At 42.7% G+C, this 13,795-nt stretch overlaps 1 protein-coding gene across 1 annotated transcript; it reads left to right on the top strand.

Annotated features, from left to right (window-relative positions):
* The first annotated feature begins 2,050 nt into the window (after positions 1–2,050).
* On the top strand, positions 2,051–12,711 carry SNX8 (sorting nexin 8). The gene is made up of 12 exons (XM_053471229.1): positions 2,051–2,209; positions 3,267–3,332; positions 6,716–6,899; positions 7,149–7,266; positions 7,968–8,089; positions 8,298–8,378; positions 9,666–9,826; positions 10,221–10,353; positions 10,804–10,872; positions 11,124–11,273; positions 11,882–12,031; positions 12,426–12,711. Exons 3-12 carry the CDS (start codon positions 6,759–6,761, stop codon positions 12,537–12,539), a joined length of 1,239 nt encoding a protein of 412 aa, XP_053327204.1. The 5' UTR covers positions 2,051–2,209; positions 3,267–3,332; positions 6,716–6,758; the 3' UTR covers positions 12,540–12,711.
* Positions 12,712–13,795: the final 1,084 nt, after the last annotated feature.

Genomic DNA, 13,795 nt, shown 5'->3' with positions numbered 1-13,795 from the left:
TATTCTGCAGCGCTGTACAACGGGATTGAAGTCAATACCATTTATTGGGCCATCATAGAATATAAGCTGTAAAGCTACATAAGCTTTCAGGATCTCGGAGGTCTCTTTTTCAGATGAATTTGAAAACCAGTGGTGGCATCCTCACTACTTTCCATCCTTTATAAAGTTAAGGAGGGCATCCGCCTGCATGATGAATGAATTTACATATATCTGCATGAATAGTGGTTGATTATTAATTGGCAAAAAAGGTCTCATTGTGTTTAATATAAAAATATACAAATCTATACGTATGTTACCATAGAATATGAAGGCAGATGAGAACCATTCAGTCTGCCAATTGTTCCTGGTGTAGAGATTTAGACCTTAATCTCGTCTTAGATTCAGGAGCCATATGCCTATCCCATGCTTGTTTAAATTATTAGCCTCTGTATTAGCCTTTACCACTTCTGCTGGGAGGCTGTTTCATTTATCTACCACCCCAAGGGTAAAGTAAAACATCTAAACCTCTGACCCTCTAGTTTTAGATTATGGTCTCTTGCCATAAATGTATATATTGGCCGGGTCTCTGTTTACCACAATGTCTGACTTTTTACATAGACATAATGCTAGTTACATACCTCCCAACTTCCCAATTCACAGGGACTGAAGCTAGAGTGTCACTCAAACTGGCAATGCTACTGCGCATGCGCACATTCTCCCAGACACCAGAGAATGAAATAATGACCACGGGATTGTGTTCCAGAGAAACGGGACAGAGATAGAGTTCAGTGGGCCAGTGGTATAGAGTGCAGAATCGGGACTGTCCTGCGCAAAACGGGACAGTTTGTAGGCATGTAGCTAACCGTGACGTTTCTTTTTTTCTTTTAACTTGTGCTTTTCTTAGATAACCAACGAAAAAACGGTTTCCGTGCACGCCTTGCCCGTATCACAGAACAGCGATGAGGTTACAGCAACTAGTTACCCAAATCATTGTCGGAACGAGGCAAAAAGTGGATTTTTATTAATAAAGGGGCCCCTCTTCACAGGTTCCGTCATCTGGGGCCCTGCCGTACTAGGAAGTAATATGTGATACATTCATACATGTGATAATATATTTATATAAATTGTTATTTTTAATATATTGTTTTATTGAATTTAATTGCTTCCTCGTTTACAGGATTGTCAAGTAGATTTCAGTGTCCTTTCCTCTAATCAATCAATATATTAATTGTTGTCAGTCATGTGATATTTTGGGTGACTTTCCCTGCTTTAACACCACATTGAGCTGATGCTTTATGGCAATGCTAATGAAGTCCCTTCCTCCACAGACTTTCATTAGTTAGAGTGTCCGACTGGGTGATTAACACAAAGCCATTCTGCTGTTTAGCACAATGCATTATAAGGAGTCGGCGTGTTTCTCTTGTTGGGGCAGCTTAGTCTATTTTTTGGCACAAATATGTCACCAACATTTATACATAATATAGGCCGTATCATACGGTGCGATTCTTCATTCACAGACCCAATTCTTGGCCCAGTTTGTGACAGATTGCTTATATATATATATAATATGTAAGTGTATTTTTATTTACTGGTGTATTGACATTTACAGTTTACGGCATAATAAACGGGAAGTTCAATAAGAGCACGTACATATAACAAGTACGGTGATCTACACTCATTTTGATTGGGGTATCATCGGTATGAATACATTGGGGAGGGAGGGTTCTGGCCCATGGAGCTTACAGTCTGATACTTAACAATATCTTAACCCCGATCATTCCTCTTCTAAATGCTTTACTCAGTTATTACCACATTTGCTACCAGTTGGCTGCAATGTCACATAAAAAGCCCTGCCCCCACTCTGCTATTATCAGACAAATTATTATTAATTATTATTATTATTATTATTAGCCTAAATAGCCCTAATCCTAGCACTTTCTCTGCCACGCTGCTACTAGATTTCTTGTAGTGACCTCTCCTCTGGCACCAGCAAGTCATGTGACTTACTGGGTGGTCACATGGCACAGAGAGCTGCCGGAAGTAGTGAAGCTGGGGAAAGTAGTGACAGGAAGTGAGCCCTCAGTGCTGTCTGAGTCCCGCAGCTGCAGCAGGGCATGGATTACGCTTCGGTCTCGCAGGGAGGTGCAGATCGTCGCATGTATTTTCCGTTCGCTTCGGAACAAGCCCTGGAGTCCGGTGTGTGGGGGAGCAGTGCAAAGGACTGCTCACGGTAAGGGGGTAATAACTCACTGAGTACTCTTAGCATTTACTGTAAAAGAGACTGCTGTGCTGAGACTAGTGGGAATGGAAAGGAAATCCAGATGCTGCACTTCATTGAAGGTTCATTAGCAATATCCTGGCACTGAAAGGGTTGTATTCCAGCGGGTTTAACCATTTTAATACCCATAGGTGGGTGATATGCAGAAGGGTGCATTGCTTCATCATTAACTGCAAGAGTTAACGTACAATGATTTTAGTTTATATTCCCAGTAACCCTCTGCGGAAGCATTCATTCACCTGGCGGTAATCCATTGGTCTGCTGGGTACCACTAGCACGCCAAGGGTTAAATAACTGGCCGTTTGGGGTCGCTTAGCTGTTTTCATGGAAAACAAGGACGTTTCTGTCTGTAACATAATTACAAAAGGGTTTTCTAACAGTCTGTTAACCTTTAAAACCTAAACTTGGATCAGCGAACCCAACGTGCCATCGGAACACAGGAGTGATGGGAGTGATAAAGAGCCATCGGAACACAGGAGTGATGGGAGTGATAAAGGGTCTCTGTACACCTATGAAGAGATTCCATTAAAAATCAGCCTTTTCCATCTGATCTCATATCATTTTTATTCTAATTGTCTAATGGCCTCTAAACGCCATGGGTTTAGGGTCTGCGTGTTTTGTCGGCGGACGCTCTGCTTGTTCGCGTGTGAAGCTTCTCGGGATTATGTGGAAGGGAGGAAGCCGCCCATCTAAGACGGCGAGGAGTCTGATGAATGAACTGATCCTCGGCGTAAATGCTGTCATTTCCTAGTCTGTCGCTGAACCTGAAATGCCGGACTGGAGCGTTGAGGACTGGAGGGTGTTTCTTGTTTTTTGTGTTTTTAACTCTCCCTAGATGTCTGGGTAATTTTAAAAATCTGCTATTCTATAACTCACTTTTGTGGCATTCATGGTAAATGTATAGATCCGTCTCGAGCTGTCTTAAAAAAACAATTCTATGTAAGTAATTCACTTTTCATATTCCATTGGTTGCTATGGTTACACCATCATGTTTGTTTATTTTTTTTAGGAACAGAACTGGTCAGCATACATAATCCCGAATAGAGACAAGTCAGACCGCAGGGTCTTTTTAAGGGTGAGTAGAGATCCTCGTCGTCCTCATGGGACATGCGTGCCGTAGGACTGTATGTAAGACGCTCCCGCGTTCTTGCACTCCATGGTAGCGATAAAATGCGTAACGTATAGAATTTAATTGCACGTAAAGATATTCCGACGAGAAGATGAGGCCAAAGACCGTGTTCGGGTTGAGGTTTTATAGCAGGTAGTAAAAAAGAGCGGTTGCTACGGGTGAAAAGGTTGTTGTCTGTTTTCTTCTTCTCCGCTTCACGTTTTCAACAAGTTTAGCTAAACTTCTTCCCAGGGTCTCATCTGCTCCGGGATCCTGTCCGGTTGAGTTAGAATTTGCTGGCAGATCAGACCCATTGGGCACATCTAGTTGTTAATGTATGTTTGAATACCCTCACTGTATTAAGCTCTACCGTTTCTGCTGGGAGGCTGTTCCCTTTACCTACTACCCTCTCAGTAAAGAGAGGGTGGTAAACTTTCCTCCATTCCATCTAAACCTCTGACCCCCTAGTTTTAGATTATGGTCTCTTGTTCTAACGTTTCTCCTCTCTCTCTTCTCCCCTCTCCCTTCTCCCCTCTGAGCCGTACGTGGTCACAAAGTCCAAGACGCTTGCCGGCTGGTTAATGTTAGAGAATGACTCTGTTATTATTGTAGCGTTATTTGGGTAATAAACATTCCAGCCGTCGGGAATTGAAACACGTCGGTGCAGACGATTCCGATCATTCTCAAAACCACCTTCTCAATGTCTCTGGACATTCTGTGTATTCAACCCTCCTTATTGCTTACTTTTCTGAAGAAGAGACCTCTGAGGTCCTGATTGCCTCTTGCTGGATGAATAAAACGGCTCACTGAGATCCTGTTTCTTTCCCCACCAGGTTTTAATGAAAAGTCTGATGTACCAAGAAAAGTGATTAGCCTAATGAAATATAAATAGCCAAAGAAACAATGGGGGGTTTTCCGCCCCAAAATTAAAATATTCTGTATTTCTGGGACTTTCCAAGGGTACTTCTGCAATATAGAAACGGAATAGAGTATAACAAGGACTGCAGATGGTTCCATAACTGCCCCTCCACCAAGAGTATTAATCTGTGAAGCTAGACGCAGGAAAGCCCCCCCCAGCCCCCCCACGCTGCCATCTTCATTGCAATAAAGGGTGCTCTGCGTCTTTAGGACCTCCATAGTGTAAGTGGGCTGGACCATCGTGCGTCGGCACACAGGGGGACCCGATCACCCAAAAGTGAGATCTGATGCCCCCCCCAGCGGACCTGCCGCCCCCCCTCTGAACCTAGAATAAAGTAAAAGATGCAAATTCTGACCTTTCCTCTCTTTACGTTATTCCTCCTCCTAATGTTGCCGTGAAGGGGGGACGAGCGGCCCAAGTGGGCAGAATAATCCTGCAAATCCTGGCAGCAGTGGGTTAAGATGGCTACCACCATGGTGTGATTTTAAGCCTGTTTTCTAACAGATATTTTAATTGTTAAACATCCGGGTAAGGATATTAAATGAGCTGTGAGATATGCGGTATGTGGAAGCGACCGGCCTTTTTAGTGTTAATATAATATGGACTATAGAAATCCAAAAGGCTGATTCCATGGAAAAACAGGAAGAGCCGGGACGTCTTCCCTTCCAGAACAGGAAAACAAAATTCTGCGTTAAAAGCTCGAGTCAGCTTAATTTCCCCACAACTGTAGTGTTAAAACAAAAAAAAAAAAAAAGTTTTGCCCTTTTTACGCTTATTATAACGATGTTATTCTATGCGATTTATTAGTTTTTATTATTAATTTTATAGATCAAAAATCTACTGACCTTATTGTTGTCAGTTTTGATCATGTTACTTGATTCGTGACCCTTGAGTATTGAGTGGAGATATTCATGACGGTTTTGTAGTCTGCAGGACTTAATTTATTACCGTATTTGCTAGATTATAAGGCGACTGTCCAGCCTCCTAAGTTTTGGGGGGAGAAATTATTTATTTATTCTTTTTGCTTTCATTGCTCTTACGCTCGGTGGAGACGGTAGGAAGATATGGAGAGAGTGTGAATGAGTGGCAAGCCCCTCGGCTCCGAATCCGGATGTATCCTACATGAATTTCACATCCGTTTTTGAACGCTCGATGTGGTTGAGCTCAGGCTCTGCACTTTATATCTCTTTGAAGGCATATAAAAGAAAACATCGACGAGCCCCCTGCTGAGTTTCTTCTTACCTGAGAATGAAGGCATTAAAGGCCGGCTTACTCGCTAGAGATTTCCGTTAGCCTCTGGACAGACCGTTCGAAGCTTTGTAGCTTTTGTTGTGAAGATCCTACCTTTGGGTTAAATATTCTCGACGTGACGGCAGCGATACTGCTTTGCCGCTTGGGGAAAGGAAGACTGTAGAAAGTTTATTGAGCTGGGCTGCTGATTAATACTGGTTCCAAGAATACCGTATTTGCTCGATTATAAGACAAGTTTTTTTTTGTTTGTTTTTTTTTCAGAGCTCTGAAAAATACCCCTCGTCATGTATTCAAGGTCATTTTATAATCTAACCTCAAATAGAGGTCTGAATTTAAGACTAAGATCCAGATCCCCCGCAGCGCTGCAGGGGACCTGGATCCTCCTCTCTGGCAGCCTCTTCTGCTGCCGGCACTTCCTCTGGGGGCTTCAATGACGGAGCGCCGGCATCACATGACCTTCCGGTGCACCACCATGGAAGTGCCGGTAGCAGCGGAGGTTGAATGTCTGAACACGGGTCACAAGTAAAGGGATGCACTGGTAAGTCAGGGGGTTAAGAGTGGCATGGGGGCGGGGTCGAACGGTTTTCTGCAGGCAGAGTGGCATATAGGGGATTAAAAGGCATAACTAGGGCAGAGTGGCAAATATAAGGAAATAAAAACAACTTTTTGTTTCAATCATAGTTTTTATTAACATGTGAATTCGTTTTTACTAGTACCCCCCCCCATAGGGTCATCTTATATTCAGGCTTTTTCTTTTTTCCTAAATTAATATTAAAATTTTGGGGGGTCGTCTTATAATTGAGCAAATGTGGTATATTTGCCAAACCTGTAGAATTTCTTAGAAAACCGGCTACTGTGTTAAACTTAAGATGCGGCTCATACCGTATTTTGCTGACTCTGCAGAACACCGATAGGAACTCTCCGTCACTTCAGCCGGAACGCAGACGCAAACTTTGACCGGTATTTGGAATTATAAACCCTGAATGCTTGGTTAACTTTGCTGTTAAAAATCTACTAGTTTTGTTTTCACGGTGCAGCAAGGTACCTATACAGAGCGATCCGTCCAACGCAGGCGCGCATGTTTTTGTAGTGATTTCTCTTGGTTGTTGTAAAACGGACCATTCATAAAATGTCGCCTGGTCCGGTAGATCTCCTGCGCTGACGTGTCCCTTCCTCGAAGGTTTGCCGGGTCGTCAGCTGAATGAGTCCTTGATTCCGAGACGATGCAGGTGACCGAGGGGAACCCTTTGATGCTAAGCTACACCTTGCCGGACCTTTTTGGCCATGATACCGTTCAAGTGGAGCTTATTCCAGAAAAGAAAGGCCTGTTCCTGAAGCACGTGGAGTATGAAGTTTCAAGTACGGTAAGAACGCGTTAAAAAAAAATCAATTAATGGCAATTAAACTACTAGTGAAAGACCCAAAGGTCATGAGTATGGAGCTTCCAGCCACTGTGATGACCTGTTCTCGGGGTCTATTAGAAGCCCAGGAGCCTATATATATATATAAAATCAATAACGTGATGGTGAATATAGTTATATAGCCATCTATTGTCTACGTTGGTCCTAAGACCCCCGTGGTTTTCACCTTCTGGCTCTGTTTGTCTCTCGCAGTTCTTCAAGTCTTCGGTGTACAGGCGTTACAATGATTTCGTGGTGTTCCAAGAAATGCTGTTGCAGAAATACCCCTATCGCATGGTGCCTGCCCTGCCGCCCAAGAGGATGCTGGGAGGTGTGTTATATCGTTTTTATTATCCTTATTCTTTAGCAGACTGGAATATCCTTTCATTATCTGTAATTAAGTCCTGAGTATTTAATGCACGCAGAATGACGTCTCCTAGCAGACACTCCTTGCAAGATTTGGAAACCAAATTTCTGCACGAGAATTTAGTTTCCGTTATGCCCGCATGGTTTTAACGGGGAGGAAAAAGATCTCAGATCTCCATAAAAACATGTCAAGCGAAGCCTAAAAATAATTTTCAAAGCGTTTGCCCAAAGCGACAAAACTATCGGGCTGTCGTGTCTCCTTCTCTGAGATGAAGACCTTTCAGAAGACGGGAATTTATTTTTGTCCTTGATTGGTTAGCGAGGGTTTAAAGAGACTAATGCGTGTTTGAGAGGCCCGATGATGCTGTCACTCCTGCCAGCTGTCTCTCTTTGATCACAGCTGATGGCTGCTCGGGGAAGCTCTAATAGTACAAAATACAGTAAGAGAGGAATAGCTCGGAAGAGAGAGCTGTTTATTTTTCATCGTTTCAAGAAAATAAAAGTACCTTTTTTTGGGATCACACAGCCTTAATTAACAAAGACGTCCTCCGACTCTCTGCTTTCACACAAAACTTCAAAAGGGAGGATTTTTTTAGTTCCATTCATGAAACAAATAATTATGTTGGGTCTTTTGATGGTAAAGCCTCTCATTTGTAACGTTTGCAGCCGACCGTGAGTTCATCGAGTCACGCCGACGGGCTCTAAAGAGATTTATCAACCTTGTCGCCAGGCACCCTTCTTTCTGGGACGATGTGCTTGTGAATATTTTTCTTACCTACAACGGTCAGGTGAGTACGGAGCGGGAATTTCAACTTATTATGGGAGTGTTAGCTCCTCAACAGCTAGATGGTGCTGCCTCCACCGAGATGTTGAAAGGTAGAGCGAAGGGGGTAAACGTAGAGAGATGGAGGGCAAGCAGGGTACGGTAGAAGAGAGAGCGTGGCGAGATCAAGGCTTATTTGTGTATTAATATATGCTCTGTATTTGTGGATCTAGGACATACAGAACAAAATGCGGGAGTCTATTCGAGGTGTGGGAGATGAATATATCACTTGTAAGATGTCTGCTCAAGCTAAGGTATGTATCACGGTATCCCTACGCTCTCTTCCTTTAAGTCCCCAAACTTAAAGGCTTCACTATACATTACGAAGGACCGTCGAGAAGAGCTGAGCTGGCCCTGTATATTGCATAACTCAATAAGTAATGAGACGTTAAAGGAATCTTACTGATTTAACTATGCATTAGGACTGGCCAAGCAGCAGAAGCTCGCCGGGGATGGACTTCCGTGACGTACAGTAAAGTCAAGGGTCTGAAACACAATCTCCGACAAACTCTCCCTTTAATGAATAAACCCTGTTCTGCCTGTAAATGATCTGTTTTGTGTTCAATCAATCATTATATATAACACAGAGTGTAGTGAGTTTTAGAACATAGAATCTGTATTCAGTTTTATGACATGCATTGAATAAAAAGATGAAACAGTTGGGCAGCGTGGCAGGTGGAGACCATTCTATCTCCCTTACTGGAGATAATTAGAGGATGGGTGCTGGCCGAAAGAAGAAGAGAAATGAAAAAGAGAAAATTCAATTAAGATAGCGGTACTGGCCGTTTCAGATAAAGGTGAGGGGATGAATTGGATTTATAGCCAGCGCTACGTCAACAGATTCTTAATGAGCTCTTTGGAAAGAAAGCTGGGTTTCGTCCATGAAACAATGTTTAACTTTTTATTCAATTATTTAGTTTTAGCATAACGGTCAAATGGCCTGCAGCATGTGAGGTGAGCCCTGGCACTTAAACTGCAATGTTATTTCGCTTTTCAAGTCAAGGACACGCCATTGAAAAGCTAAATTACGCTCCATGTATCACATTCCATTAGTAAATAAGCTATAGAATCCAATAGAAGCTCAGAGGCTTTACACACCGGTGGGAGAATTAAGTGACACTCACGAGAACCAACCTCATTTGGACCATCAATGAGTCCTAAAAGTCTATGTGCTGTGTAGACAGACGCCATCTATTTACCTGCCGTCGTATTTGGAGAGGTGTATCCAAGGAATGAAAGATTTCATTCATTCGCTATGGTGGATGTATGTGCCTGTACTTGATTTAAAGCGCTGTGTAGTTATTCATGCATGATATGGTTGATTGCAATCGTGTTTATAGAAAGAAAAATCTTCAATCACCCCTGTGAGGCTCCTGGATTTGCCCTTGAGTGGCCAAGTCGCGTCACCCAGTGATGCTGGATAAATCAAGCCCTCCTATTAGACTTTCTGCTAGTCAGTGAAGTTTAATGAAAATCTATTTCATAAAATATATTTTCATTGAACAAGCCACAAATTGCTCTCGTGTTTCCGGTCCTCTCAGGATTTTCTCCCGAGTGATATCCAAGTCCAGTTTGCCGCCAGCCGAGAGCTTATCCGGAACATATACAACAGCTTTTATAAGCTGCGAGACCGCGCGGAGAGAATGGCGGCACGTGCCATCGACAACGCCACCGACCTTCTAGGGTTTGGCAAAGAACTAAGGTACAGTGAGCTCCTCGGATGATGTGAGCTAGTCCGTCTACAAGTAGGAGCGGTGCACAAACCCCATGTGGGTCTGAGAATGTTTTTGGGTATGGATTGAGTTTGGGGTAAAGAAAAAGGTTTGCTGCATCAGCGCCTTGTGACGGGGAAGAGGCTTTTGCCGACCATGTTGAATAGTCCTCATGGAAAGGAGATAGCAGAAGAAGGAAAGATTAAGGCAACTTAAGTGAGTTTGTGATGGCGGCGGTATAACAATAATAAACATTAGTCCGGTTTGCGTGACGATGAGATGATAATCTGGTGCTGCACACTCAACAAGTGAATGTATTTGATGGATGTATCTGATGTTGGGTTTTGTTTTATGTCTTTCTATGTTTCTGTAAACCTGTTTTAGTGCCTTAGGCTCGGACACCACTCCTCTACCTTCCTGGGCAGCTCTAACCCACGGCGCCTGGAGCTCCCTGAAGCAGGCGCTGAAAGGATTATCCGTAGAATTTGCGCTGCTCGCTGACAAGGCAGCACAACAGGTGGCTTCTACGACGCTATATTACATTTTCCATACCTTCGTATCTTTGATATTGTTGATCCTTGCCTGGCTTTTGAGTTCTCAAAGCCTTATACCTTAACCTGATAGTTCAAAAGGAACTTAACTACTACAGGAAAGGCATAAGTTAACGCAACTGCAATTTAGACATTTTCTGTGGTGGCCAAAACAACCTCCAAGTCTGAAAAAGTGGCCAAAACAACTATAAGCATCCATTTAGATCTACCACATAAACCTAACCTTCTTTGAGAGGTCAAGAAAACCCTGTCCTACCGTATCTGTGTCACCAACCCTTGGTAGTTTCCATGTTGGCTCTCATTGGTACTGGATGTACACGGCCTCCTTTTAATTTATTCCAACTCGCTATACACTACAGATCAGATACCCCAGTGGACTTGCCTGTAAGCTCATTCTTTTACTTGGTTATTGTCAGGGTAAACTTGAAGAAATAGACGTGGTGGAGAAGCTGAATCTGTTTCTGGACCTTCTTCAGTCCTACAAGGCAAGTTATACTTCCCAGAGACTGTTGTATACAACAATTTACCCAAAACATGTCCGTATTCCATCTGGAATGGAAGCGTGACGGATTTTAATATCACCCCGACCCTTTGTAAGCCTTCGCCCCTTTGGATTCTCTGCATGTTGTCCTAACTATCACAACTCGAAGACCGATTCCTTTACCGCTGGAAGAAGGTGTCGTTTTAGCGACCTAGAAATGTTCGTAAGCCTTTTTCTCCGCTTTCCGTTCCCCAGGACCTGTGCGAGAGACACGAGAAGGGAGTATTACACAAACACCAGAAAGCCTTACACAAGTACAGCCTGATGAAGAAGCAGATAATCAGCGCCTCGGTACAGAATAAGGAAGGAGAGTCCGTGGAGCAGCTGGAGTCCCGCATCGCCGAGGTTAACTTTTGATCATTTTAATATTCAGCACCGTGGGCTGAAAAATATGGGGTTTCGCCTACTTTTGTTGGGGAGCTTGGGGTGGGAAAAGGGCAGGGGAGGGGGGAGTATTCTCCAAAGGATTGTTCCTTTATAATGGTGAAATTGTGGCCTCCAGTAGGATAGAGTCCTAGTAGCCGGGCCCTTACTTCCATCCTGACTAAATTCACTACATCAGGGGACCAGGGTAAGTATGCCTAGCCCTAAATTGCTTTTTGTGGCCCCTTGTGTAACCTCCCTCGGGCTGGCTACCTCAAGTCACTTCATTTAGGGTGAAGCAAGACACCAGCTACTCGCGCTATATATATATATATATATATATATAATATATGTGTTTTAGACTTCAGTATCGCTAAGCCCCGTTTCATTTCTTTTCTGATCCATTTTTAATGTTATTGTAATGGACTAAACTTGAACTTTTGTAAGTGACCCCGAAGCTGGTAGTGTACGTCTTCTGAAATGTTCTATCATAAAGATGTCCTGTGTTCCGTTATTTCTTATATCCGTGTAGGGTCTGATAATGGTTCTGAATGAGAACGCTTTTAACAAATATTTATTGTTTTCATTAGCAAGAAAATGCCATAATGGCCATGGAGCTCCGGAATCACTTCTCCTTGTATTGTCTGCACCAAGAAACGCAGCTCATCCACATCTACCTGCCCCTGACCTCCCACATACTCGGGGCTTTTGTGAATTCACAGATCCAAGGGCACAAAGAGGTCAGCAACTTTCACCAACTTTTTTTTTTTTTTATTTATTTACTTTTTATAAGTTGGATTAAACTGTTGTATATTTTTTTATATTTTTGCTTTTGAAACATCGCTTTGTTTGGCGTTATCGTCGGAATCCCTGAGCCTGATTACGTTCTCCTTCGGCGAAAAGGTTAAATCGGCTTTAGAGTACCAAAACTGGTGATGTTTTTATTGGTGTAACTCTCAAGCATCCTTATTTAGGAGGGACGCCCTCTTTGAGACCCAGGTCCCTCTGTCCCTTTTTCGTCCGCTGATGTCCCATTTTCTAGGAGCTTGGACTTCTGGTGGGTTATATATATATATATATATATATATATATATATATTTTTAAATGTTTTTATTTTCTCCTCTTCTTTTTTAGATGAACCAAGTCTGGAATGAGCTAAAACCAAAGTTGAACTGCCTGTTCGTGGGAACGCACGGCCTCCCTTCGCCTCCCCTTTCCCCGGAAGAACGCGGCTTTTTCCCCCGCTAGGGGCTGGATTCAGTAGGGTGCAGAAATGAAGCATGGGAGAAGAACATGCGCAGGTCTGGTCACGAAGCCCTTCTCTTTATGCATTCGGGGAAGAGCCAGAACGTATGTGTTTTGGGAGAAAAGCTTGTATTTTGCACTTCTGCTCCGATTTACAATAAAAGTGTATCCAGTCCATTGCGTTAGGCGATGCGCCTTTTCAAAATCAGCAGTTGGATCCATTCCTAGTAGAAGTAGAAGTGTTAGTAAGTAAGGGCTCAAAAAAGCAGGGCCTTTTAAAAGACATTTAAAACGGAATAATTCTGCTTAACCGAACATGTTCTGATTATTTCTCAGAGTATTACTAGATAAGCTGTATCCGCACATTTCGGGATCTGTCCGGCGAGTGTTGCGTACATTCTGGACGGATATATTGAATTCTGCTTCGCCGTTAATGTGCCTTTTCAGCCAGAGAGTTAAATTGCCACGATCACAATCATTTAATACATGATCTCCCAGGTTAACTATACATTATACAGGGCCAGCCAGGCTCGCAGAAGCTGACTGAGGAAAGACATGCATAATGTATAGCAGCTGAAACACTACTCTGTTCAACCTTCCCTTTAGTGAATAGGCCTCAAATACTTTTTAAAACCTTTCCATTGTAGATCAGTGGGTCAGGGTTCCAAATCAGAGCTTCTATTATATCGGTATATTTTGTGTTACGAAAAAATTGAAGTCCTCTGGAAATAGCAGTGAATGACACGGCCGTCAGTATTAACGCTTACATTTAAGGTGGACCATCCTGGACTTGGTACTTGTAGGCCAAGTTTGTATCGGACGCCCACCCAGTTTCAACTTCAACCCTGTAGTTCTACCAGGAAAACTAGACATTAGTGTTAACATCCATCAGAAATATCCCTTTAATTGTGTGGTCAGTTTGCGGCTGTCGGTTGCTACTGGCAACGCTTTACTTCATCCTCGGCAATAAGACAGATATAATTGCATTTATCTGGTATAATCTCCTTGTATGTGTTGTTTTTTTTATTATTATTTTCCCCTTTCATGTATAAAGTTACTTGTTTGTATAAAAAAAAAATAACTCAGTATTCTATAATGCAAATATTGTTGAAATTATATATTTTTCACCGTTCCGGCAATCAGTGTTAGCACACAACAAAGCAGGAATTACTATGAATCTGTGATTTTTTTTTTTTTTTAAACTGACAAAATATATATCAATCTTAAGAATTATTTGTTTTGTCTAAGCGACAAGCTTA

The sequence above is a fragment of the Spea bombifrons genome, chromosome 7 (assembly GCF_027358695.1).
Source record: "Spea bombifrons isolate aSpeBom1 chromosome 7, aSpeBom1.2.pri, whole genome shotgun sequence".
In the NCBI taxonomy this organism is placed as follows: Eukaryota; Metazoa; Chordata; class Amphibia; order Anura; family Pelobatidae; genus Spea; species Spea bombifrons.
This window is presented reverse-complemented; position numbering and strand designations above follow the sequence as displayed.

Bases quoted from the DNA above. Each gene is read 5' to 3' on its own strand.
- SNX8 (XM_053471229.1), top strand. From the start codon at position 6,759: ATGCAGGTGACCGAGGGGAACCCTTTGATGCTAAGCTACACCTTGCCG. The intron at 9,827-10,220 runs GTACAGTGAGCT...AACCTGTTTTAG, and splicing joins GGGTTTGGCAAAGAACTAAG to TGCCTTAGGCTCGGACACCA. The intron at 12,032-12,425 runs GTCAGCAACTTT...CTTCTTTTTTAG, and splicing joins AGATCCAAGGGCACAAAGAG to ATGAACCAAGTCTGGAATGA.